This window comes from Streptopelia decaocto (assembly GCF_964273445.1).
Source record: "Streptopelia decaocto genome assembly, chromosome: 25".
Taxonomy (NCBI): domain Eukaryota; kingdom Metazoa; phylum Chordata; class Aves; order Columbiformes; family Columbidae; genus Streptopelia; species Streptopelia decaocto.
In genome coordinates, this window is record NC_138680.1 from 415,183 (window position 1) to 442,996 (window position 27,814).

Consider the following 27,814-nt stretch of genomic DNA (forward strand, 5'->3'; position numbering starts at 1 on the left):
ATGGACGGAGTTTTCGTGGGCACTTGGAGACCTCATCGCCCACGGGGCCTCATCTCGGCCCAGTTCACCCCCCCTGGACCCAAATACTCAGTCCAGGGGACAACGGGTAAGACAAGGAGCAGAGCGGTGTGTGGCACGGTGAGCACACCCGGCACAAAACCAGCTACAAACCCGCTTCCCTTTTCTTCCTAGGGTACATCAACCACAACCCCACCAAAGTCAGAGCCCCCGCGTACACCTGCAGAGGGGCAAAAGCTCCTGCGGAAGGCGGCTGCTCCCCAGGCCCTCGCTATTACGTGGAGCCCTCCATGGCCAGGACCGGGAAGTACGTGGCTCCAGCCTACGCCATCACTGGACTGCCCAGGATCAAGACAGAGATCACACCTGGACCCAGTGAGTAACATTGCTCCAGCTGTTTGTTCAGACAAGGCAAATATGTTTTCACATTTCCCTGCCATAGCGGCACACGAGAGAGATGGGTACAAAAGATAGATGGGCACAAAAGATAGATGAATACAAAAGATAGATGGGCACAAAAGATAGATGAATACAAAAGATAGATGGGTGCAGAAGGCTCAGCTCACCCTTTCAATGAGCTGTCGATGTTTCCCAGCAGCTGGCTCTTCTGCAGCTGTTAGGGAGAGCAGCTCTTGGTGAAATTGCCTCCTTAGACTGAGAAAAATACCAGAACTTCACCGCTTTTGTGCTGTTGTCCTCTGCCCCAGGCGATTACAGCCCGGAGAAGTCCAACCGACACATCTTTAAGAGCACACCTGAGCCATCCATGGGCTTCCGGAACCGGGGAGTCAATCCAGGTACGTGAGCACAGGAGATGGAAACCCCTGCAGCTGGGGAGGCCTCTATGACAATGTGCTGCTCAGCTTTTCACCCAGAGTCAGCTGGGAAAGGGGGCAGACATCCCTCCTGCTGCCCTGAGCAGGCTGCAGGGCGCCTGTCTCTGCCCAGAGGTTTCTTCTCTTCCCGTTGCTCTTGCAGGTCCCGGCACCTACACCTTGCCCAGGGTGCTGGGCCCCAACACGGCGCACACGGCTGCCAGCCCGTGCTACTCCATGACGAGCAGGAGCCAGCGGGATCGCTACGATGCCGATCTGGCCAAGGTGAGAGTCACATCCAGGGGCCGCAAAAACACACAAAGAGAAAAATCACTGCCCACGCCTCCACCAAGTTGCACTAGAAGGGCTGTGTGGTTCCCAAATCCTTTGCCCAGCTCGCTGAACTGGTGCATCCTGTGCCGGGCGCAGGTAAGAACAAACACCGGCCATTTTCACCCAGCAGCTGCCCTGACTCTCTTACAGACCCCAGGCCCTGCAGCGCTCCCGAAGATCGAGCTGGACGTTTTCAAAACCAGAGCTCCCGGGTACACCATGGGAACCCGCTCCCAGCTCCGAGACAAGACGGTCAAACCGGGGCCAGCGGACTACGGCACGGGAAGGGTAAGGCAGCCGCCTTCTGCTCCTGCGCGGCTTTGCCAAAGCATCTCCCCTTCCGCTGGGGCTGCCTTGAGCTGCACAGTGTCCTGCTGCAGTGACAAGCTGCAGGACAGCCCTCCTGTCCCTTCCCTTGTCCCCAGCCCAGCAGAGGGAAGGCAAGGAACACTGCTTTCCCCTTACGCTGTCTCAGCCAGGAAATGTTACAGGCTCATACACTGCGAGCTCTTCAGGAGGCCACTCCTCAGAAGGGACAAGCAGACACAGGTCCCCGCCTTCCTAATGCTGGGAAGATGATTTTGGAGGGGAGGGGAATCCAGTAAAGTCTGGCTGGAGCTCGACATCCTCTGGACTCAGCCCCAGCTCAACTCAGCTCAGCTCAGCTCAGCTTTCCACACCAGCTGTGATGAGCTTTTCAGTCTGTTTGCTGCAGGGCAACAGGCACCCAGACAAGTGATGACATATGCCCATGCATGGTCACCTTTTCCTCCTTTACCTCTTCCAGGTGGAGCTGATCAAGCCCCAGGCGCCTGCAGCCACGTTTGGACTGCGCCATTCCGTGTACACCACTCCCCTGATCCTCCACGTTTGAGATGTGTTGAATAAAACAACGTGTTGCTCAGAGAGGTTTTCTCTTCACCTTGAGACATGGGGAGGGGTCTTCTGTGGGTGAGGAAGAGCTGCTTGCTCTGTTCAACCCTACAAGCAGCAAAAACCCTGCAAGATTCAGACTGGAGAGCATTGAAATCCTAAGAGGAAGTGACAGACAGGTCTAACTGCACATTTTCTCCTGATTGCCCTAAACACAACCAAATGAGGATCCCGATTGCTCACTTCACCCTGGACTTGTCTTGTTCCTCCTCTGAAACCTGCTGCACACCTGGCTGAGGACAGATACAATCCACACAGTGCGACTGGAGCTGAACGCTGCACCCCAAAAGCAGCCGGGTCCTTCCCTGCACGCTCTCAGCAGAGAGCAGAGCATCCTGGGGACAGCTCGGGAAAAATAATCACTAATTCCTATTTGAAAAGGCAAAAAATAGTGATACAGCAAGGATTTCTCCTGGGTGATATGGGATATTTTTTATAGGTTTGCAATGATGTGTCCTGGAGGCTCAATTACATAGTTATGACTTTGAACAGTAACACTTTGATTTTGGTCACTAATCCTATGTCACTGAAGGACGTTCTTTGACCAGAGACACGGTTCAGGTGTCAGACCAGCCTGGCCAAAGCACTCCTGCTCTGAACCAGCTCGTACGAGGCTCTACGTTTGCAATCATTAGAGCTTTATCCTGGGATACGTGATGGGAGACGCAGACAAGTGTCTGCAGGGGAAATTGGCGATTTGCACATTGAAGCCTTTGTTCAGTCCCAACAAACATCAAATGCCAGAAAACTCTGTGCAAACCATGCACAGGCACAACCTGGAAACAGAGGCAGGACCTGGAAACACACACACGACCTGGAAACACGGGCACAACCTGGAAACACGGGCACAACCTGGAAACATGGGCACAACCTGGAAACATGGGCACAACCTGGGAGCACAGGCAGCAGGAGCCCGAGACAGCTCCAGTTCATCTCCTCCAGTGTTCGGGTGCAAGCTCAAGACATTTGAGAACGTAGAGACACCTCACCTGAGGCCCACACGCTTTGGCTTCCCATGTTTCAAACTCCTGAGCTTAATAGGAAATGTTTAAATATTTTTATATCTATGTTTAAGAGCTGGAGGTATTCTGATGGTCAGGAAAAAGAAGAATTACAAATTGGTAAAAGATTCCTGCAAGTTGCCTTTGCAGAGAAAGCACAAATCCAGTTAAGCCTGTATGAACTACCCAATGTCCCTGAGAACCTCATGTCCGTCTGTCCAGCCCTCCAGGGATGGTGACTCCAGCACTGCCCTGGGCAGCCTGTTCCAATGCCCCACAGCCCTTTGGGGAAGAAATTGTTCCCACATCCAACCTCAACCTCCCCTGGCGCAACTTGAGGCCGTTTCCTCTGCTCCTGGCGCTTGTTCCTGGGGAAAAGTGACAAATTCATCAGACATTACCAGCTGACTTCTCTACCAGCTTGCACAAAACTTTCTGTTCTGAGAAGCAGGGATGAAGTGGATCCATACCATGACACTGATCTATACCATGACACTGATCTATACCACACTATGCTGCCCTGCTTGCTAAGGTCTTTGGGTCACTGGATCTGGTATTGTCTGACTTAAGTCCTGACCTACTGTCGAGGGTTAAGATTGCGGGGTGACAATAAAACCCTGGCAGGTGTATTGTTAACCTCCTCTCCCCCCCACTTCCCCCTTTTGCCCCTCCCTCTCCCCCCCTTCCCACTCAGCACAGGCGATCGGGAGGGACAGAAGGACAGAGAGAAGAGAGTTGGAAGAATTAACAATGTTTTACTAATGCTACTAATAAGAATAGAGAAAATAATACAAAATATACAAAACCAATCTTGAAAGTCTCAGCAACTGCAGAGCTGGCACCCGAAGTCCTGGACTGGACTCTGCAGCAACCAGAGCTGGATTCAATCTGTCACTGGCCTCAGTTCGCAGGGACGACTCGCAAGGTCCTCTCCTAATGTCGCCATAAGGAAAAGGGACGAGATCCTCATGATCTCCCACTTTTATATGAAGTATTCATGTGAATGGAATGTTATACACAGTTGGTCAGTTTCTTGGTCACTTGTTTCTCGTCGCCCCTCTCGCCAGATGTCCATCCGTGCTTATCAATAAGTTTGCATTCCAGTGCTAGGTTTACCAAAACATGGGTCTGGTTCTCCAGGAAAATGCAGCTGATATGAAGCTTGAGCTGACAGGCAAAATTCACTGAAAGAGAAACTTGTTTTTAACAAAACCAGGACACCTACCAACACTAGAAAAGACAATTTTAGGGATGCCAGAGCAATGAAGACATTTGTGTACAATGGGACATTCCACCCTATGGCTTGAATATCAACTAAGGAGCATCAATTCCTATAAGATTTACTCCATTTGAAATATGGCATCTATAAATCTATATGATGCTGAAATGAGGCGTGAAGAAAGGAAAACTCATGACTTCTGTAAAGCCCATGTAATAAAACTGCCCAGATTTCAGATCCCAGATATATTCCAAATATCTCAACTCGACCATTGCGCTCACAGGCTCCTGTCCTGCTCAGGGACTCCAACCATTCCAACATCTGCACAGTGAGCTGCAGGAATCCAGGAGCAGCCTGGAGTGCATGGAGGAGAATTTCTGATATCAGGGAATAGCCCAGGGGATGAAAATTTGGGTGTGAGTCGCCATTGTGAGCTGGCAGCTCAGAAGGCCCCTGGTATCCTGGGCTCAGCTTGGGCTGTGAGGTCACAGAGCCGCTCTGTGTCACACCTGGTGTGTAGTGCTGTGCACGGACACCGCTCCGGCAGTGCTGGCAGCGGCAGCAGCGGCGGCAGCAGCATCTGCAGCGGCAGCAGCATTTGCAGCGGCAGCAGCGGAAGCGCCAGCATTTGCAGCAGCGGCAGCAGTGGCCAAAGCAGCAGCAGCATTTGCAGCAGCAGCGGTCACAGCAGCAGCATCATTTACAGCAGCAGCGGCAGTGGTCACAGCAGCAGCAGTTATTTGCAGCAGCTGCAGTGGCCACAGCAGCAGCAGTATTTGTGGCAGAGCTCGTGGCAGTGCCACGATGCAGGGGTGGGGGGTCACCTCACTCTTTATCCTCCTCCTCCTGGTTCTGCAAGCCCAGGAGGTCGGGGCAGCGCCGTATGGAGATTGGAGACCTGGTAGGCGGGCAGGCGGGGGTGGGCACCCAGCCCAGAGATTTCCAGTAAGAAATCCCCGAGGATCCGTGTGTTTGTCCATCCAGCCCTTGAGGGGTCTTACATGCGGCCTGGAAACAGTATTTTGAGAGCTGCCAGGTGCCAGCAAGCAGGTCACCATGGACCCTCTGCAGCTTTGGGAACCTCCACCCACATCTGGGTCCCACATCATTACCTGACCCCCCCACAGTCACCGCAGGTCACTGAGAAAGAAGCAGATTGACAAGATCTAACGGAATGTGCTTGATTCCAGATGTGCCTGTAGCCGGTGGCCTTGCGACTCCTCAGCCGGCTCTTGTCCGGGAGCATCACGGCAATCCCTCAGGTCTGTTACTTGAACCAGTGAGCATTTAGGGTTTAATATTCTGAAGACGTCCACTGAAATATTTCCTGGGAGCTTCTCTGCTGTGTCTGTCTGCAGACACGGCTGCACGCAAGGGATTTCTAGGGTACAACTGGCTCCCAGGGCTGACACTTGGAGCATCTCATGATCACGTTGTGGCTTTTAAGCTCTTTGGGGAGCTGCCAGCTCAGAGCTGTTCAGTGACGATGGTGGCATCACAGTGTGTGATGGAAACTTCTCGGGGGTGTTCAGGTGCAGGTGTGAACACCGGGAGGGCTTTTCCAGCATCGCAGCTCACTCGGCATCGCGAGGGTGAGTGCTCAGCCTTGGCTGACTTCACGGGCCAAGCACTCCTGTTCAGTATTTTATTGCTCAGGAATTTAACTTTCTACTTTCCGTTAAGGTCCTCAGAGAACAAGGCCTAAGGTATTAAGACGAAAATCTTCCCAGCGTAAATCAGTCCTCAACCAAGTCCTGGAGGAACTGGACAAAGTAGAGCACGGTGGGTAGTTATCGCTCTAGAGCAGAAGACTTGGGAAGTGGAGGTTTAGATACAAGTGCTCCTCAGAAGGGCGCTTTCCCTGACTATACTGACACCCTCAAATGCTCTGGCTTTGTTTCTGAGTGTTATCAATGTATTTTGAGAAATATCGCCTCCTGAAGATATTGGTTCTTGAAGAGGTTACTTCTCATTAAACTGACTCCATCTCTTTCTAAAGACCTGAGCCATGAGACGTTGGAGACGGTGGCGATTCAGAAAAGAGGCGATCAGGTAGTGCCGATCTACGACGAAGGGACTTGGACAATGGAATCACGAGGCATGCCAGGTAATTGCTGTCCTTTGGTCATCGTCTGTCATGAACCAAAACCCCTGTGTCTGCAGGCTCCTCAGCAGCCAAACTCTTGCCTTGAGTGCCCCCCCAGGCACAAGGGAGGGGATCCCTCCTGTGCACTGAGGTCCAAAGGGATGCACTGAGGTCCAAAGGGATGCACTGAGAGATCGAGCACGGTTTAGGGGGAACCTGCCCCGAACTCCTGCATCCTCTGCTGAGGCTTTACCTCTCTCTGATTCTTGGCAGAGCTGCCCAACCCTGGGGAAGCCCGCCAGGCTGGAATCAACGGCCTCCTTGACAAGATTCCAGGTACAGAGCAGCCTTGCAGGGCCAGAAGTGGGAGACAAGGCCTGAAGGCTGGGGGCGTGCAAGCAGTGCCCGTGCTGGAGCAAAGGCAAAGGGGGTGCGGGGTTCAGGTGAATCCCCATGGGCCGGACTCTGTCCTCCTGGGGTGTGGGTCCCCGGGGAGGGAGAGCTGGGGGTGGCATTCCCTGACACAGGGACGGTTTCTGTCTGTCTCACTCCAAGGGACAGTTGGTCAAACAGCTGTCAGACCTCGCGTGAGATCACCCGTAGTGTGCAGGAAACACTAAGGTACAGAATTGTTCATCCAGGTTGGAGCGTCAAGAGTAAGAACAATACTGCAGATACCGCGACCTACAAGAACCGCTGCTTAGCAGCCGTCGTGGGGGTCTTGGGCACCATCCTGTTTGGGATAGTGCTGTTTTGTGCATGCTGGCTGTGCAAGAGGAGAATACAAAAGTGAGTTGTTGAGCAGGGGGTGTTGCCAAACTCCTGTATCAGATGGCAGCCATTAGCCTTGAAACATTTAGAGGCAGGGTATTCTGAAGTACCCGCTTAGTTACTGGCCAAACTCCACTGAGGTTCCTGCTGAGGATGGTTTAACTGGCTGTTCGGCTCCTAGCTGCTCTTTAACAAAACCTGGTCCTCCTGTTCCAAGTGTTAGTTAAAAGTGGCTCTGCCTCAACAAGAGCTGCCCCAGCAACAGATGCAGGCAGAGCAAGGTCAGGAAGAAAAACAAGGGACGACATTGCCATGGAAAGGGAGAAGCACAATAGTGACGTGTTCCTGCCAGCAGAAATCACCCTGTTGGGTGCTGCTGTAAACCCCAGATGTTCACCTCGGCCAGGGTGTCCCTGCAGCTCCGACCGCAGCTCCCCGTGCAGCCGGGTGCCTGCACACCACAGGGCGCCCAGCGCTGCCCCGCAGCCTCGCACCCCCCGGCACCGCGGCCACGGCCGGGACTCAGCAGCCTCTTCTCTCCGCAGGCGCCGCGAAGCCAAGGCCATGGGAGATGGGAACGTGTAACAGCAATAAACACAGTTGAGCAGCACAATTGCCTGGGAACTCACCAGTTCTGCGCGAACTTCATGTCGGGGCAGGCAGGGAGGTGGATGCCGCGGTGCCAGCGGGCAGGGCGCTGGGGGGGGACCTTCCGTCTGGCTGGGGGGACACAGCTTCCCTGGTGGGACCGGCCTGCGGAGCTGGGCCAGGAGGGAGAGCTGCAGACACAGGAAACATTGGGGCTTTTCACAAAATGACTTCAACCTCATGTCCATCAATTCCCACTTTTACCATCTCATAACACATCGTGATGCTTAATACATCTCCCAGCTTTTGTATTCCAGCAAAAGCTTAAATAAACCATCTGTCCTACAGTAACAATTAAAGCTTTACAGAAGACAGGAAACTACCGCTGAACCTCGTGCTGCTGAACCACGTGCCACGATTTCTTTCTATGAGCTGCCATTTCTTTCTGTCAGTAATTGCAACTTATGGAGCAAGAGACCCAAGAAATTGCCTTTCTTAGATTCCAGACCAATAGATACATATGAGTGTGAAAAACTGAAACTAAACTCATGAAGGAATCCCAAATTATCTTTATATCACCGGCCATGCTAATTCCTGCAGGCCTGGAGGGAGCAACTTCAAAGCCTTATTCAGCTTTATTCATTAACTGAAATATTTTCATTGAAATAAAGTTTCACCAAAATAAAGTATTTTCATGTCAGTCTGCTGATTTTCTTAATTTTTCAACACTATTATGTTTCACTGAAACAAAGATGCCTTGTTACCTTTACTCCACGTCTATAATTTCACAGAGACTCGTCATGTTAATTTGATGCTATTTACTGCTATATGTTATTATTTGGTTTTGACATACATCAAATGCCGTGTGTCAGAGTGCTGTGATATTGGTCCCACGGGAAAGTGGAGCTTTTTGTATCTGCATAGTTGGTGCTTAAATACAATACATTTCAGAATAAGGAACAAAATGAGTTTCTGAGCATTGAATGGTCTGTCAGAGGGAAATCCCATATTCCAGTACTAACCAACGAAGCAAAGTGTCTGCTGCTTACAGACCACAGGAATTTAATTGTCATATCACATTCTGGCAGGTTTCTTGCACTGACGGGGCTCTCATGACATTTCACAGTGATAATAATGATTCAGATTTCAATGGATTCAAATTTAGACTGCTGGGAAGAGAAGGGGACTCAAAAAGAGATTGCTGAGCAGAGACATGATGGCAAAGACTCTGGTGAACCTGAAGAGACGGCAATACTGCACTCTCAAACCCTCCATGTCTGCACATAGATATACAGATATTCTTAACGGCGCAGAAATGTGGAGCTGCTCACCTTGCAAGAAAAGATCCTGCTCACCAAGCAGGAGGCCCAAGCTTTACCACTAAACACAGCTCCCATGATCTCAAACATCACTTCAGTAACTCGGGCTGCCTGGAAAAACTGCTCTTCACCCTTCCTCGTTTAACTGAAACTGTCCTTTCAATTCCAAAGGCCACCCATTAGCATTACAAAGTCACAGGACTTTCTCCTCAGTTCTGCTGCGCTGCTTTGCTCACATTCAGGATGCTGAGACAGCCTGATCTCTGAGGGAATTTTGTTTTGTTTTAAGCAGAAGAAGAGATATTCTCATTCGAGACACCAACAAGACGCCTAACAAGAGTCTTTTGCGAACAAAAATCCTTAAACTACTGTAAGCGGCTGAAGCGGACCGCGGTAAGTGCGGCGCTGCCCTGCGGTCCCTGCGCGCAGCAGCCCCGGCCCCGCCGCCTCAGCCGCCTCTTCCCGCCCTTTGTCCCGCCCGTTGTTCTCCCTCAGGGCCCGGCGGCCCCTCAGCGCCTCCCGCCGCCGCTGCCCCTGCCCTGCGCCCGCTCGCGGGACTGCGAACGGGGCCTTTAGACAGCAAAGAGACTATTTTCTAAAATAATGTGCCTTTGACAAGTGATTCTGGAACCTTTTCGGTGATTCTCTGCCACAGTTCGCACACAAAACAAACTGACCAACGGGACACAAAAGCCCAACATTCATGACCCTCCCTAACTGAACAAGCACGGCTTTCCAGAACAATTTACATCACAGAAAATAAGTTGAAGCAAGGTGAAAACAATTCTTCTTCCCACCTAAAGTAACAGACACCCACAGGATTGAATTGCCTATTTATTGTAAAACAATTTCTGAGGGCAATGTTTTATCGGGCACCTGTACTTTGGTGCACTCTATGGCTACGTGGGACCTTAGAGCACAGTTTGGAAGGTACAAGGGCTTTTACTGGATAAAATCCCACCGATGTCAATCCCCAGCACCCCGGCTGCCTACGTCTTCACCCTGGAGTTCATGGAGCTGTTTCTTCCTCTTGCTTTTCTTTGTTAGAGGATGAGATTTCCCAAGCGGCAGGGCTGTTGTTCTGAACAGTAACGTGCTTGGGAATCGGCCACGGGGCCGGTTTTCCCTGAGCAGGTTTAGGGTGGCAGGTCGCTCTCTTCAGCCTCCCGGCACCTGGACTCCTCAGGAACATCTGCCGCAGGAGCTGAATTCAGCGCTTGCCAAGGGCCCCAGAGTCACCCAGGGATGAAAAGCCCACAGTAAATACACTGCTGAGGAAACACCAAACACCGAGTCACCATCCACCATTTCTGTATTTAACTCCCTTTCTAGCAGAGACTGGAAAGAAACATTTTAGCACTAGTATGTGTGTTTTAATGTCAGACAAAGATCAGTGAAAGGGAAGGAAACATCAGCTACTTAAAAAAACAATGAAACTTCTCACAGCAACAAATACACACCTGAAATGCTGATGGGATTTCTTTTCAAAACACAGCTGAACAGCACAATTGTCTGGGAACTCACCAGTTCTGCGCCGAACTGCAGTGGTTCTTGTAGGTCGCAGGATCTGTAGTATTGTTCTTATTCTTGGTGCTCCACACCTGGGCCCAGTGAGTAACATTCCTCCAGCTGTTTGTTCAGACAAGGCAAATACGTTTTCACATTTCCCTGCCATAGCGGCACACGAGAGAGATGGGAACAAAACATAGATGGGTACAAAAGATAGATGGGTACAAAAGATAGATGGGTACAAAAGGATGAATAGATGAATCCAGCAAAGTCTGGCTGGAGCTCGATGTCCTCTGCACTCAGCCCCAGCTCAGCTCAGCTCAGCTCAGCTTTTCACACCTGCTGTGATGAGCTTTTCTGTCTGTTAACTGCTGAAATCTAGACTTTTCTTTTACTGTCTGCAAAAACAAACTTCATTAATGTCTTTTACCTGCTGCTAAACTGTTTTTCTCTTTTGTTCACATACGTCCCCCAAAACGAGAAGGAAATGCAATGAATCACAGCCTCAGCACATCTCGAGTGCTCTGCTAATACCTGAGGTTTCCAACGAGCGTGCTGCACGAATAGGTGCAGCGAGCTGGAGGCTGCAAGGCACACGAACAGGGTGTGCGAGGAGGAGCGGCCAGTGCACGTCGGCACCCTTGTTCTGGCAGACGGCGTCGCTGAGGACAAGTCTGCTGGGTCAGGACGCTGAACTGCGCTGCACCCACAGCCAGCCCTGACCAAACAGAGACACAGAGAGAAGAGATGCAGAGCGACTGTCCAGAAATGGCACTGGGCTCGGGGGAACGAGCAGGGCAACAGGCACCCAGACAAGTGATGACAAGTGCCCATGGTCACCTTTTCCTCCTTTACCTCTTCCAGGTGGAGCTGATCAAGCCCCAGGCGCCTGCAGCCACGTTTGGACTGCGCCATTCCGTGTACACCACTCCCCTGATCCTCCACCTTTGAGATGTGTTGAATAAAACAACGTGTTGCTCAGAGAGGTTTTCTCTTCACCTTGAGACATGGGGAGGGGTCTTCTGTGGGTGAGGAAGAGCTGCTTGCTCTGTTCAACCCTACAAGCAGCAAAAACCCTGCAAGATTCAGACTGGAGAGCACAGAAATCATAAGAGGAAATGACGCAGACAGGTCTAGCTGCATATTTTCTCCTGATTGCCCTAAACACAACCAAATGAGGGCCCTGATTCCTCACTTTGCCCCGGACTTGTCTTCTTCCTCCTCTGAAACCTGCTGCACAGGTAATCATTAATTCCTATTTGAAAAGGCAAAAAGCAGTGATACAGCAAGGATTTCTCCTGGGTGATATGGGATATTTTTTATAGGTTTGCCATGATGTGTTTGGAGGCTCAATTACATAGTTATGACTTTGGACAGTAACACTTTGATTTTGGTCACTAATCCTATGTCACTGAAGGACGTTCTTTGGCCAGAGACACGGTTCAGGTGTCAGACCAGGTCTGGAAAAATTGGGCGCGAGTCGCCATTGTGAGCTGGCAGCTCAGAAGGCCCCTGGTATCCTGGGCTCAGCTTGGGCTGTGAGGTCACAGAGCCGCTCTGTGTCACACCTGGTGTGTAGTGCTGTGCACGGACACCGCTCCGGCAGTGCTGGCAGCGGCAGCAGCGGCGGCAGCAGCATCTGCAGCGGCAGCAGCATTTGCAGCGGCAGCAGCGGAAGCGCCAGCATTTACAGCAGCGGCGGCAGTGGCCAAAGCAGCAGCAGCATTTGCAGCAGCAGCGGTCACAGCAGCAGCATCATTTACAGCAGCAGCGGCAGTGGTCACAGCAGCAGCAGCATCAGCAGTAGCAGCATTGGCTGCAGCAGCTGCAGCGGCCACAGAAGCAGCAGCAGCATTAGTGGCAGAGCCAGTGGCTGTGACACAAGTTCTTGGGATTCCCTTACACTCCATCAGCTCTCCTTCTACTCAGCTGAGGCTGAATATGGCAGAAAAGGCAAGAACCAAAGCTGAGGAGGGATTTTCACTTTGTTGATAGTCATTGAACACTATCCCAACAGAACCCTTCAGCTCTCGTCATGCCCTGCTCTGCCTTGCTATTGGCATTTCTCTGTTTAACTCCCTTTCCGTAGAGACTGGAAACATAATTTTAGCACTGGAATGTCTGTTATAATGTAAAATGTACATAAGTGAAAGAAAAGAAAATGTCAGCTACTTAACGAACTAAGGAAACTTCTCGCAGCAACAAATATACACCTGCGATGCTGATGGGATTGCTTTTTAAAACCCGCAGAATTATTCCGTGAAATGCAGTCAGTAAAGCTGCGTCCCTCAATTACATAGTTATGACTTTGGACAGTAACACTTTGATTTTGGTCACTAATCCTATGTCACTGAAGGACGTTCTTTGACCAGAGACACGGTTCAGGTGTCAGACCAGCCTGGCCAAAGCACTCCTGCTCTGAACCAGCTCGTACGAGGCTCTACGTTTGCAATCATTAGAGCTTTATCCTGGGATACGTGATGGGAGACGCAGACAAGTGTCTGCAGGGGAAATTGGCAATTTGCACATTGAAGCCGTTATTTCAGCCCCAGCAAACGTCAAGGGCCAGCAAACTCTGTGCAAACTGTGCACAGGCACAACCTGGAAACAGAGGCAGGACCTGGAAACACACACACGACCTGGAAACATGGGCACAACCTGGAAACATGGGCACAACCTGGAAACACGGGCACAACCTGGGAGCACAGGCACAACCTGGAAACACGGGCACAACCTGGAAACACGGGCACAACCTGGAAACACGGGCACAACCTGGGAGCACAGGCAGCAGGAGCCCGAGACAGCTCCAGTTCATCTCCTCCAGTGTTCGGGTGCAAGCTCAAGACATTTGAGAACGTAGAGACACCTCACCTGAGGCCCACACGCTTTGGCTTCCCATGTTTCAAACTCCTGAGCTTAATAGGAAATGTTTAAATATTTTTATATCTATGTTTAAGAGCTGGAGGTATTCTGATGGTCAGGAAAAAGAAGAATTACAAATTGGAAAAAGATTCCTGCAAGTTGCCTTTGCAGAGAAAGCATAAAGGCAAGTTAAGCCTGGATGAACTACCCAATGTCCCTGAGAACCTCATGTCCGTCTGTCCAGCCCTCCAGGGATGGTGACTCCAGCACTGCCCTGGGCAGCCTGTTCCAATGCCCCACAGCCCTTTGGGGGAGAAATTGTTCCCACATCCAACCTCAACCTCCCCTGGCGCAACTTGAGGCCGTTTCCTCTGCTCCTGGCGCTTGTTCCTGGGGAAAAGTGACAAATTCATCGGATGTTACCAGCTGACTTCTCTACCAGCTTGCACAAAACTTTCTTTTCTAAGAAGCAGGGATGAAGTTGATCTATATGACAACACTGATCTATACCATGACACTGATCTATACCACACTATGCTGCCCTGCTTGCTAAGGCCTTTGGGTCACTGGATCTGGTATTGTCTGACTTAAGTCCCAACCTACCAACAAAGGGCATTTTTAAGGATGCCAGAGCAATGAAGACGTTTCTGTACAATGGGACATTCCACCCTATGGCTTGAATATCAACTAAGGAGCATCAATTCCTATAAGATTTACTCCATTTGAAATATGGCATCTATAAATCTATATGATACTGAAATGAGGCATGAAGAAAGGAAAACTCATGACTTCTGTAAAGCCCATGTAATAAAACTGCCCAGATTTCAGATCACAGACATATTCCAAATATCTGTACTCGACCATTGCGCTCACAGGCTCCTGTCCTGCTCAGGGACTCCAACCATTCCAACATCTGCACAGCGAGCTGCAGGAATCCAGGAGCATCCTGGAGTGCATGGAGGAGAATTTCTGATATCAGGGAATAGCCCAGGGGATGAAAATTTGGGTGTGAGTCGCCATTGTGAGCTGGCAGCTCAGAAGGCCCCTGGTATCCTGGGCTCAGCTTGGGCTGTGAGGTCACAGAGCCGCTCTGTGTCACACCTGGTGTGTAGTGCTGTGCACGGACACCGCTCCGGCAGTGCTGGCAGCGGCAGCAGCGGCGGCAGCAGCATCTGCAGCGGCAGCAGCATTTGCAGCGGCAGCAGCGGAAGCGCCAGCATTTGCAGCAGCGGCGGCAGTGGCCAAAGCAGCAGCAGCATCGGCAGTAGCAGCATTTGCTGCAGCAGCTGCAGCGGCCACAGAAGCAGCAGCAGCATTAGTGGCAGAGCCAGTGGCTGTGACACAAGTTCTTGGGATTCCCTTACACTCCATCAGCTCTCCTTCTACTCAGCTGAGGCTGAATATGGCAGAAAAGGCAAGAACCAAAGCTGAGGAGGGATTTTCACTTTGTTGATAGTCATTGAACACTATCCCAACAGAACCCTTCAGCTCTCGTCATGCCCTGCTCTGCCTTGCTATTGGCATTTCTCTGTTTAACTCCCTTTCCGTAGAGACTGGAAACATAATTTTAGCACTGGAATGTCTGTTATAATGTAAAATGTACATAAGTGAAAGGAAAGAAAAGAAAATGTCAGCTACTTAACGAACTAAGGAAACTTCTCGCAGCAACAAATATACACCTGCGATGCTGATGGGATTGCTTTTTAAAACCCGCAAAAATATTATGTGAAATGCAGTCAGTAAAGCTGCGTCTCTCACTCGGTGCAGCTCTGCTCCCTCCTGCTGGCCACATGTGCACGTTCTTGTGCCTTAAACCAGGGAAACCCAACTGCGGGAGATCCCAATATTCATTTAACCAAACAGCGCTTCATCAGAGCTCTTTGCGGGTTCCCTGCTCAAAGTGACGCATGTTTTGGGGTAATCACTGTTACTGAACAGACCGCAAAGGAAAATACTGAGTTTGCATCTTGGGAGTCACAGGGCACTGAGAACCCAGACACCTGTGCTGAGAGTTGGATTTGGTCATTAGAGCAAGATTATTCCTGCGGTAATCTGAGGGTGCGAGGGAAACAGTGATTTGGGGAGGATATGATACTTTTTATAGCTGTCACATTTTTGGCAACACAGTGTTTGTGGGTCCCTGACACGGACAATCAGAGATGTGGCGGCTGAGGTTCTGGAGTGGAAATGCTTTTCTTCTGCTATTGAAGCCCAAATCCCCTCCAACAGTCTGAGAGTAACGAATCTGGAAATATTAGTTTGCCTCAGCAGGCAAAGCCTCTGGTGCCCAGTGGTGCTGTGTGACCGCTGTGTCACTTGTCACCTCTGTCACTGAGTGTAAAGACAGTGTAAAACCAGGTGCTTTGGAAAGCTCCCCCAGTCTCTGCTGATGTTCAAAATCTGTCTCATGTGCACCCTGAACATACACATGGAGACAGGACAAGCAGATCTCAGGAAGGCCTGGCCCTGCAGGCCGGACGTCCCCAGTCCCGCATCCCCAGCTGATGCCATCGCACAGCCCCCCGATGTCACAGAGCATTTCCAGGACGATCCCAGGTGTCCCCAGGGTCCCCTGGCCGCTGCCACCACAACCTCTCTTGCCACATCTCTGGCTGCCCTCACTGACAACCTCTCTTGCCACATCTCTGGCTGCTCTCACTGCTCGCCACGCTCTGTGCCGCAGAGACGAGGCAGACGCAGACGTTGTTGTCCTCATCCCTTTCGATGCCGCGGCTGAGACAGGTGAAGTCCGGAGACTCCTGCTTCCCTGCCATGGTTCAGCATTGGCCATGAGCTCCCCTGTGACCAGTGGGATTTGCATCCCCAGGCTTTGAACAAATCCAGTGGGGGGGAATCCACAACTGCTCTGGGCAAGGGGTCTCGACACCCTCATCGTACAATCTGTTATCAAGAGTTCTGGTGTTCTCTGGTGAGACAGGACTTGCACAGTACGGGACCAAGATGTCACCAATGGGTGACTGAGATCGTTTAAAGAGCCACTGTCAAAGATATGAGCAAAAGTGGGTTTAATATGATGTCGGAAAAATGCAACTGAACAAAGTTCCATGCCAAGGTTCACTAGTAACGTACAGCACAGTCATTTGAACAGTGATTCAAAACTACTAAGGCACAAAGCAAAGTACCAAGGCACAATTCTGCTTTTTCCTCAGGCTTTCAAAGCATCTCCCAGCAGGGACGGAGCTTTCGTGGGCACTTGGAGACCTCATCGCCCACGGGGCCTCATCTCGGCCCAGTTCACCCCCCCTGGACCCAAATACTCAGTCCAGGGGACAACGGGTAAGACAAGGAGCAGAGCGGTGTGTGGCACGGTGAGCACACCCGGCACAAACCAGCTACAAACCCGCTTCCCTTTTCTTCCTAGGGTACATCAACCACAACCCCACCAAAGTCAGAGCCCCCGCGTACACCTGCAGAGGGGCAAAAGCTCCTGCGGAAGGCGGCTGCTCCCCAGGCCCTCGCTATTACGTGGAGCCCTCCATGGCCAGGACCGGGAAGTACGTGGCTCCAGCCTACGCCATCACTGGACTGCCCAGGATCAAGACGGAGATCACACCTGGGCCCAGTGAGTAACATTGCTCCAGCTGTTTGTTCAGACAAGGCAAATACATTTTCACATTTCCCTGCCATAGCGGCACACAAGAGAGATGGGTACAAAACATAGATGGGTACAAAAGATAGATGAATACAAAAGATAGATGGGTACAAAACATAGATGGGTACAAATGATAGATGGGTACAAAAGGCCCAGCTCACCCTTTCAATGAGCTGTCGATGTTTCCCGGCAGCTGGCTCTTCTGCAGCTGTTAGGGAGAGCAGCTCTTGGTGAAATTGCCTCCTTAGACTGAGAAAAATACCAGAACTTCACCGCTTTTGTGCTGTTGTCCTCTGCCCTAGGCGATTACAGCCTGGAGAAGTCCAACCGACACATCTTTAAGTGCCCGCCTGAGCCATCCATGGGCTTCCGGAACAGGGGAGTCAAAACCGACTTCACTCCAGGTACGTGAGCACAGGAGATGGAAACCCCTGCAGCTGGGGAGGCCTCTATGACAATGTGCTGCTCAGCTTTTCACCCAGAGTCAGCTGGGAAAGGGGGCAGACATCCCTCCTGCTGCCCTGAGCAGGCTGCAGGGCGCCTGTCTCTGCCCAGAGGTTTCTTCTCTTCCCGTTGCTCTTGCAGGTCCCGGCACCTACACCTTGCCCAGGGTGCTGGGCCCCAACACGGCGCACACGGCTGCCAGCCCGTGCTACTCCATGACGAGCAGGAGCCAGCGGGATCGCTACGATGCCGATCTGGCCAAGGTGAGAGTCACATCCAGGGGCCGCAAAAACACACAAAGAGAAAAATCACTGCCCACGCCTCCACCAAGTTGCACTAGAAGGGCTGTGTGGTTCCCAAATCCTTTGCCCAGCTCGCTGAACTGGTGCATCCTGTGCCGGGCGCAGGTAAGAACAAACACCGGCCATTTTCACCCAGCAGCTGCCCTGACTCTCTTACAGACCCCAGGCCCTGCAGCGCTCCCGAAGATCGAGCTGGACGTTTTCAAAACCAGAGCTCCCGGGTACACCATGGGAACCCGCTCCCAGCTCCGAGACAAGACGGTCAAACCGGGGCCAGCGGACTACGGCACGGGAAGGGTAAGGCAGCCGCCTTCTGCTCCTGCGCGGCTTTGCCAAAGCATCTCCCCTTCCGCTGGGGCTGCCTTGAGCTGCACAGTGTCCTGCTGCAGTGACAAGCTGCAGGACAGCCCTCCTGTCCCTTCCCTTGTCCCCAGCCCAGCAGAGGGAAGGCAAGGAACACTGCTTTCCCCTTACGCTGTCTCAGCCAGGAAATGTTACAGGCTCATACACTGCGAGCTCTTCAGGAGGCCACTCCTCAGAAGGGACAAGCAGACACAGGTCCCCGCCTTCCTAATGCTGGGAAGATGATTTTGGAGGGGAGGGGAATCCAGTAAAGTCTGGCTGGAGCTCGACGTCCTCTGGACTCAGACCCAGCTCAGCTCAGCTCAGCTCAGCTTTCCACACCAGCTGTGATGAGCTTTTCAGTCTGTTTGCTGCAGGGCAACAGGCACCCAGACAAGTGATGACATATGCCCATGCATGGTCACCTTTTCCTCCTTTACCTCTTCCAGGTGGAGCTGATCAAGCCCCAGGCGCCTGCAGCCACGTTTGGACTGCGCCATTCCGTGTACACCACTCCCCTGATCCTCCACGTTTGAGATGTGTTGAATAAAACATCGTGTTGCTCAGAGATGTTTTTTCTTCACCTTGAGACATGGGGAGGGGTCTTCTATGGGTGAGGAAGAGCTGCTTGCTCTGTTTAACCCTACAAGCAGCTAAAACCCTGCAAGATTCAGACTGGAGAGCATTGAAATCCTAAGAGGAAGTGACAGACAGGTCTAACTGCACATTTTCTCCTGATTGCCCTAAACACAACCAAATGAGGATCCCGATTGCTCACTTCACCCTGGACTTGTCTTGTTCCTCCTCTGAAACCTGCTGCACACCTGGCTGAGGACAGATACAATCCACACAGTGCGACTGGAGCTGAACGCTGCACCCCAAAAGCAGCCGGGTCCTTCCCTGCACGCTCTCAGCAGAGAGCAGAGCATCCTGGGGACAGCTCGGGAAAAATAATCACTAATTCCTATTTGAAAAGGCAAAAAATAGTGATACAGCAAGGATTTCTCCTGGGTGATATGGGATGTTTTTTATAGGTTTGCAGTGATGTGTCCTGGAGGCTCAATTACATAGTTATGACTTTGGACAGTAACACTTTGATTTTGGTCACTAATCCTATGTCACTGAAGGACGTTCTTTGACCAGAGACACGGTTCAGGTGTCAGACCAGCCTGTCCAAAGCACTCCTGCTCTGAACCAGCTCGTACGAGGCTCTACGTTTGCAATCATTACAGCTTTATCCTGGGATACGTGATGGGAGACGCAGACAAGTGTCTGCAGGGGAAATTGGTGACTTGCACATTGAAGCCGTTCAGCCCCAGCAAACGTCAAGGGCCAGCAAACTCTGTGCAAACTGTGCACAGGCACAACCTGGAAACAGAGGCAGGACCTGGAAACACACACACGACCTGGAAACACGGGCACAACCTGGAAACACGGGCACAACCTGGAAACACGGGCACAACCTGGGAGCACAGGCAGCAGGAGCCCGAGACAGCTCCAGTTCATCTCCTCCAGTGTTCGGGTGCAAGCTCAAGACATTTGAGAACGTAGAGACACCTCACCTGAGGCCCACACGCTTTGGCTTCCCATGTTTCAAACTCCTGAGCTTAATAGGAAATGTTTAAATATTTTTATATCTATGTTTAAGAGCTGGAGGTATTCTGATGGTCAGGAAAAAGAAGAATTACAAATTGGAAAAAGATTCCTGCAAGTTGCCTTTGCAGAGAAAGCATAAAGGCAAGTTAAGCCTGGAAGAACTACCCAATGTCCCTGAGAACCTCATGTCCGTCTGTCCAGCCCTCCAGGGATGGTGACTCCAGCACTGCCCTGGGCAGCCTGTTCCAATGCCCCACAGCCCTTTGGGGAAGAATTTGTTCCCACATCCAACCTCAACCTCCCCTGGCGCAACTTGAGGCCGTTTCCTCTGCTCCTGGCGCTTGTTCCTTGGGAAAAGTGACAAATTCATCGGATGTTACCAGCTGACTTCTCTACCAGCTTGCACAAAACTTTCTGTTCTGAGAAGCAGGGATGAAGTTGATCTATACGACAACACTGATCTATACCATGACACTGATCTATACCACACTATGCTGCCCTGCTTGCTAAGGCCTTTGGGTCACTGGATCTGGTATTGTCTGACTTAAGTCCCAACCTACCAACAAAGGACATTTTTAAGGATGCCAGAGCAATGAAGACGTTTGTGTACAATGGGACATTCCACCCTATGGCTTGAATATCAACTAAGGAGCATCAATTCCTATAAGATTTACTCCATTTGAAATATGGCATCTATAAACTATATGATGCTGAAATGAGGCATGAAGAAAGGAAAACTCATGACTTCTGTAAAACCCATGTAATAAAACTGCCCAGATTTCAGATCACAGATATATTCCAAATATCTGTACTCGACCATTGCGCTCACAGGCTCCTGTCCTGCTCAGGGACTCCAACCATGCCAACATCTGCACAGCGAGCTGCAGGAATCCAGGAGCATCCTGGAGTGCATGGAGGAGAATTTCTGATATCAGGGAATAGCCCTGGGGGATGAAAATTTGGGTGTGAGTCGCCATTGTGAGCTGGCAGCTCAGAAGGCCCCTGGTATCCTGGGCTCAGCTTGGGCTGTGAGGTCACAGAGCCGCTCTGTGTCACACCTGGTGTGTAGTGCTGTGCACGGACACCGCTCCGGCAGTGCTGGCAGCGGCAGCAGCGGCGGCAGCAGCATCTGCAGCGGCAGCAGCATCTGCAGCGGCAGCAGCGGAAGCGCCAGCATTTGCAGCAGCGGCGGCAGTGGCCAAAGCAGCAGCAGCATCGGCAGTAGCAGCATTTGCTGCAGCAGCTGCAGCGGCCACAGAAGCAGCAGCAGCATTAGTGGCAGAGCCAGTGGCTGTGACACAAGTTCTTGGGATTCCCTTACACTCCATCAGCTCTCCTTCTACTCAGCTGAGGCTGAATATGGCAGAAAAGGCAAGAACCAAAGCTGAGGAGGGATTTTCACTTTGTTGATAGTCATTGAACACTATCCCAACAGAACCCTTCAGCTCTCGTCATGCCCTGCTCTGCCTTGCTATTGGCATTTCTCTGTTTAACTCCCTTTCCGTAGAGACTGGAAACATAATTTTAGCACTGGAATGTCTGTTATAATGTAAAATGTACATAAGTGAAAGGAAAGAAAAGAAAATGTCAGCTACTTAACGAACTAAGGAAACTTCTCGCAGCAACAAATATACACCTGCGATGCTGATGGGATTGCTTTTTAAAACCCGCAAAAATATTATGTGAAATGCAGTCAGTAAAGCTGCGTCTCTCACTCGGTGCAGCTCTGCTCCCTCCTGCTGGCCACATGTGCACGTTCTTGTGCCTTAAACCAGGGAAACCCAACTGCAGGAGATCCCAATATTCATTTAACCAAACAGCGCTTCATCAGAGCTCTTTGCGGGTTCCCTGCTCAAAGTGACGCATGTTTTGGGGTAATCACTGTTACTGAACAGACCGCAAAGGAAAATACTGAGTTTGCATCTTGGGAGTCACAGGGCACTGAGAACCCAGACACCTGTGCTGAGAGTTGGATTTGGTCATTAGAGCAAGATTATTCCTGCGGTAATCTGAGGGTGCGAGGGAAACAGTGATTTGGGGAGGATATGATACTTTTTATAGCTGTCACATTTTTGGCAACACAGTGTTTGTGGGTCCCTGACACGGACAATCAGAGATGTGGCGGCTGAGGTTCTGGAGTGGAAATGCTTTTCTTCTGCTATTGAAGCCCAAATCCCCTCCAACAGTCTGAGAGTAACGAATCTGGAAATATTAGTTTGCCTCAGCAGGCAAAGCCTCTGGTGCCCAGTGGTGCTGTGTGACCGCTGTGTCACTTGTCACCTCTGTCACTGAGTGTAAAGACAGTGTAAAACCAGGTGCTTTGGAAAGCTCCCCCAGTCTCTGCTGATGTTCAAAATCTGTCTCATGTGCACCCTGAACATACACATGGAGACAGGACAAGCAGATCTCAGGAAGGCCTGGCCCTGCAGGCCGGACGTCCCCAGTCCCGCATCCCCAGCTGATGCCATCGCACAGCCCCCCGATGTCACAGAGCATTTCCAGGACGATCCCAGGTGTCCCCAGGGTCCCCTGGCCGCTGCCACCACAACCTCTCTTGCCACATCTCTGGCTGCCCTCACTGACAACCTCTCTTGCCACATCTCTGGCTGCTCTCACTGCTCGCCACGCTCTGTGCCGCAGAGACGAGGCAGACGCAGACGTTGTTGTCCTCATCCCTTTCGATGCCGCGGCTGAGACAGGTGAAGTCCGGAGACTCCTGCTTCCCTGCCATGGTTCAGCATTGGCCATGAGCTCCCCTGTGACCAGTGGGATTTGCATCCCCAGGCTTTGAACAAATCCAGTGGGGGGGAATCCACAACTGCTCTGGGCAAGGGGTCTCGACACCCTCATCGTACAATCTGTTATCAAGAGTTCTGGTGTTCTCTGGTGAGACAGGACTTGCACAGTACGGGACCAAGATGTCACCAATGGGTGACTGAGATCGTTTAAAGAGCCACTGTCAAAGATATGAGCAAAAGTGGGTTTAATATGATGTCGGAAAAATGCAACTGAACAAAGTTCCATGCCAAGGTTCACTAGTAACGTACAGCACAGTCATTTGAACAGTGATTCAAAACTACTAAGGCACAAAGCAAAGTACCAAGGCACAATTCTGCTTTTTCCTCAGGCTTTCAAAGCATCTCCCAGCAGGGACGGAGCTTTCGTGGGCACTTGGAGACCTCATCGCCCACGGGGCCTCATCTCGGCCCAGTTCACCCCCCCTGGACCCAAATACTCAGTCCAGGGGACAACGGGTAAGACAAGGAGCAGAGCGGTGTGTGGCACGGTGAGCACACCCGGCACAAACCAGCTACAAACCCGCTTCCCTTTTCTTCCTAGGGTACATCAACCACAACCCCACCAAAGTCAGAGCCCCCGCGTACACCTGCAGAGGGGCAAAAGCTCCTGCGGAAGGCGGCTGCTCCCCAGGCCCTCGCTATTACGTGGAGCCCTCCATGGCCAGGACCGGGAAGTACGTGGCTCCAGCCTACGCCATCACTGGACTGCCCAGGATCAAGACGGAGATCACACCTGGGCCCAGTGAGTAACATTGCTCCAGCTGTTTGTTCAGACAAGGCAAATACATTTTCACATTTCCCTGCCATAGCGGCACACAAGAGAGATGGGTACAAAACATAGATGGGTACAAAAGATAGATGAATACAAAAGATAGATGGGTGCAGAAGGCTCAGCTCACCCTTCCAATGAGCTGTCAATGTTTCCCAGCAGCTGGCTCTTCTGCAGCTGTTAGGGAGAGCAGCTCTTGGTGAAATTGCCTCCTTAGACTGAGAAAAATACCAGAACTTCACCACTTTTGTGCTGTTGTCCTCTGCCCCAGGCGATTACAGCCCGGAGAAGTCCAACCGACACATCTTTAAGAGCACACCTGAGCCATCCATGGGCTTCCGGAACAGGGGAGTCAAAACCGACTTCACTCCAGGTACGTGAGCACAGGAGATGGAAACCCCTGCAGCTGGGGAGGCCTCTATGACAATGTGCTGCTCAGCTTTTCAGCCAGAGTCAGCTGGGAAAGGGGGCAGACATCCCTCCTGCTGCCCTGAGCAGGCTGCAGGGCGCCTGTCTCTGCCCAGAGGTTTCTTCTCTTCCCGTTGCTCTTGCAGGTCCCGGCACCTACACCTTGCCCAGGGTGCTGGGCCCCAACACGGCGCACACGGCTGCCAGCCCGTGCTACTCCATGACGAGCAGGAGCCAGCGGGATCGCTACGATGCCGATCTGGCCAAGGTGAGAGTCACATCCAGGGGCCGCAAAAACACACAAAGAGAAAAATCACTGCCCACGCCTCCACCAAGTTGCACTAGAAGGGCTGTGTGGTTCCCAAATCCTTTGCCCAGCTCGCTGAACTGGTGCATCCTGTGCCGGGCGCAGGTAAGAACAAACACCGGCCATTTTCACCCAGCAGCTGCCCTGACTCTCTTACAGACCCCAGGCCCTGCAGCGCTCCCGAAGATCGAGCTGGACGTTTTCAAAACCAGAGCTCCCGGGTACACCATGGGAACCCGCTCCCAGCTCCGAGACAAGACGGTCAAACCGGGGCCAGCGGACTACGGCACGGGAAGGGTAAGGCAGCCGCCTTCTGCTCCTGCGCGGCTTTGCCAAAGCATCTCCCCTTCCGCTGGGGCTGCCTTGAGCTGCACAGTGTCCTGCTGCAGTGACAAGCTGCAGGACAGCCCTCCTGTCCCTTCCCTTGTCCCCAGCCCAGCAGAGGGAAGGCAAGGAACACTGCTTTCCCCTTACGCTGTCTCAGCCAGGAAATGTTACAGGCTCATACACTGCGAGCTCTTCAGGAGGCCACTCCTCAGAAGGGACAAGCAGACACAGGTCCCCGCCTTCCTAATGCTGGGAAGATGATTTTGGAGGGGAGGGGAATCCAGTAAAGTCTGGCTGGAGCTCGACGTCCTCTGGACTCAGCCCCAGCTCAGCTCAGCTCAGCTCAGCTTTCCACACAGGCTGTGATGAGCTTTTCAGTCTGTTTGCTGCAGGGCAACAGGCACCCAGACAAGTGATGACATATGCCCATGCATGGTCACCTTTTCCTCCTTTACCTCTTCCAGGTGGAGCTGATCAAGCCCCAGGCGCCTGCAGCCACGTTTGGACTGCGCCATTCCGTGTACACCACTCCCCTGATCCTCCACGTTTGAGATGTGTTGAATAAAACATCGTGTTGCTCAGAGATGTTTTTTCTTCACCTTGAGACATGGGGAGGGGTCTTCTATGGGTGAGGAAGAGCTGCTTGCTCTGTTTAACCCTACAAGCAGCTAAAACCCTGCAAGATTCAGACTGGAGAGCATTGAAATCCTAAGAGGAAGTGACAGACAGGTCTAACTGCACATTTTCTCCTGATTGCCCTAAACACAACCAAATGAGGATCCCGATTGCTCACTTCACCCTGGACTTGTCTTGTTCCTCCTCTGAAACCTGCTGCACACCTGGCTGAGGACAGATACAATCCACACAGTGCGACTGGAGCTGAACGCTGCACCCCAAAAGCAGCCGGGTCCTTCCCTGCACGCTCTCAGCAGAGAGCAGAGCATCCTGGGGACAGCTCGGGAAAAATAATCACTAATTCCTATTTGAAAAGGCAAAAAATAGTGATACAGCAAGGATTTCTCCTGGGTGATATGGGATGTTTTTTATAGGTTTGCAGTGATGTGTCCTGGAGGCTCAATTACATAGTTATGACTTTGGACAGTAACACTTTGATTTTGGTCACTAATCCTATGTCACTGAAGGACGTTCTTTGACCAGAGACACGGTTCAGGTGTCAGACCAGCCTGTCCAAAGCACTCCTGCTCTGAACCAGCTCGTACGAGGCTCTACGTTTGCAATCATTACAGCTTTATCCTGGGATACGTGATGGGAGACGCAGACAAGTGTCTGCAGGGGAAATTGGTGACTTGCACATTGAAGCCGTTCAGCCCCAGCAAACGTCAAGGGCCAGCAAACTCTGTGCAAACTGTGCACAGGCACAACCTGGAAACAGAGGCAGGACCTGGAAACACACGCACGACCTGGAAACACGGGCACAACCTGGAAACACGGGCACAACCTGGAAACACGGGCACAACCTGGGAGCACAGGCAGCAGGAGCCCGAGACAGCTCCAGTTCATCTCCTCCAGTGTTCGGGTGCAAGCTCAAGACATTTGAGAACGTAGAGACACCTCACCTGAGGCCCACACGCTTTGGCTTCCCATGTTTCAAACTCCTGAGCTTAATAGGAAATGTTTAAATATTTTTATATCTATGTTTAAGAGCTGGAGGTATTCTGATGGTCAGGAAAAAGAATTACAAATTGGAAAAAGATTCCTGCAAGTTGCCTTTGCAGAGAAAGCATAAAGGCAAGTTAAGCCTGGAAGAACTACCCAATGTCCCTGAGAACCTCATGTCCGTCTGTCCAGCCCTCCAGGGATGGTGACTCCAGCACTGCCCTGGGCAGCCTGTTCCAATGCCCCACAGCCCTTTGGGGAAGAATTTGTTCCCACATCCAACCTCAACCTCCCCTGGCGCAACTTGAGGCCGTTTCCTCTGCTCCTGGCGCTTGTTCCTGGGGAAAAGTGACAAATTCATCGGATGTTACCAGCTGACTTCTCTACCAGCTTGCACAAAACTTTCTGTTCTGAGAAGCAGGGATGAAGTTGATCTATACGACAACACTGATCTATACCATGACACTGATCTATACCACACTATGCTGCCCTGCTTGCTAAGGCCTTTGGGTCACTGGATCTGGTATTGTCTGACTTAAGTCCCAACCTACCAACAAAGGACATTTTTAAGGATGCCAGAGCAATGAAGACGTTTGTGTACAATGGGACATTCCACCCTATGGCTTGAATATCAACTAAGGAGCATCAATTCCTATAAGATTTACTCCATTTGAAATATGGCATCTATAAACTATATGATGCTGAAATGAGGCATGAAGAAAGGAAAACTCATGACTTCTGTAAAACCCATGTAATAAAACTGCCCAGATTTCAGATCACAGATATATTCCAAATATCTGTACTCGACCATTGCGCTCACAGGCTCCTGTCCTGCTCAGGGACTCCAACCATTCCAACATCTGCACAGCGAGCTGCAGGAATCCAGGAGCATCCTGGAGTGCATGGAGGAGAATTTCTGATATCAGGGAATAGCCCAGGGGATGAAAATTTGGGTGTGAGTCGCCATTGTGAGCTGGCAGCTCAGAAGGCCCCTGGTATCCTGGGCTCAGCTTGGGCTGTGAGGTCACAGAGCCGCTCTGTGTCACACCTGGTGTGTAGTGCTGTGCACGGACACCGCTCCGGCAGTGCTGGCAGCGGCAGCAGCGGCGGCAGCAGCATCTGCAGCGGCAGCAGCATTTGCAGCGGCAGCAGCGGAAGCGCCAGCATTTACAGCAGCGGCGGCTGTGGCCAAAGCAGCAGCAGCATTTGCAGCAGCAGCGGTCACAGCAGCAGCAGCATTTACAGTAGCAGCGGCAGTGGTCACAGCAGCAGCAGTTATTTGCAGCAGCTGCAGTGGCCACAGCAGCAGCAGTATTTGTGGCAGAGCTCGTGGCAGTGCCACAATGCAGGGGTGGGGGGTCACCTCACTCTTTATCCTCCTCCTCCTGGTTCTGCAAGCCCAGGAGGCCGGGGCAGCGCTGTATGGAGATTGGAGACCTGGTAGGCGGGCAGGCGGGGGTGGGCACCCGGCCCAGAGATTTCCAGTAAGAAATCCCGAGGATCCGTGTGTTTGTCCATCCAGCCCTTGAGGGGTCTTACATGCGGCCTGGAAACAGCATCTTGAGAGCTGCCAGGGGCCAGCAAGCAGGACACCATGGACCCTCAACAGCTTGGGAACCTCCACCCATGTCTGGGTCCCACATCATTACCTGACCCCCCCACAGTCACCGCAGGTCACTGAGAAAGAAGCAGATTGACAAGATCTAACGGAATGTGCTTGATTCCAGATGTGCCTGTAGCCGATGGCCTCGCGACTCCTCAGCCGGCTCTTGTCCGGGAGCATCACGGCAATCCTTCAGGTCTGTTACTTGAACCAGTGAGCATTTAGGGTTTAATA

At 51.7% G+C, this 27,814-nt stretch overlaps 3 protein-coding genes across 3 annotated transcripts; all 3 read left to right on the forward strand.

Moving 5' to 3' along the window:
* LOC309450107 (ciliary microtubule associated protein 1A-like) lies at window positions 1-2,040 on the forward strand (the record flags this gene model as incomplete). Its single annotated transcript, XM_082072771.1, has 6 exons — window positions 1-106; window positions 193-393; window positions 726-815; window positions 997-1,118; window positions 1,317-1,454; window positions 1,954-2,040. The coding sequence occupies 6 exons, from the start codon at window positions 1-3 to the stop codon at window positions 2,038-2,040; spliced, it is 744 nt and encodes a 247-aa protein (XP_081928897.1).
* A 3,453-nt stretch (window positions 2,041-5,493) lies between these two features.
* LOC309450108 (ciliary microtubule associated protein 1A-like) lies at window positions 5,494-18,691 on the forward strand (the record flags this gene model as incomplete). Its single annotated transcript, XM_082072772.1, has 9 exons — window positions 5,494-5,581; window positions 6,003-6,101; window positions 6,319-6,426; window positions 6,679-6,741; window positions 16,837-17,037; window positions 17,370-17,471; window positions 17,653-17,774; window positions 17,973-18,110; window positions 18,605-18,691. 9 exons carry the CDS (start codon window positions 5,494-5,496, stop codon window positions 18,689-18,691), a joined length of 1,008 nt encoding a protein of 335 aa, XP_081928898.1.
* A 3,741-nt stretch (window positions 18,692-22,432) lies between these two features.
* LOC309450109 (ciliary microtubule associated protein 1A-like) lies at window positions 22,433-24,911 on the forward strand (the record flags this gene model as incomplete). The annotated part of the gene is made up of 7 exons (XM_082072773.1): window positions 22,433-22,450; window positions 22,879-23,005; window positions 23,091-23,291; window positions 23,590-23,691; window positions 23,873-23,994; window positions 24,193-24,330; window positions 24,825-24,911. 7 exons carry the CDS (start codon window positions 22,433-22,435, stop codon window positions 24,909-24,911), a joined length of 795 nt encoding a protein of 264 aa, XP_081928899.1.
* Window positions 24,912-27,814: the final 2,903 nt, after the last annotated feature.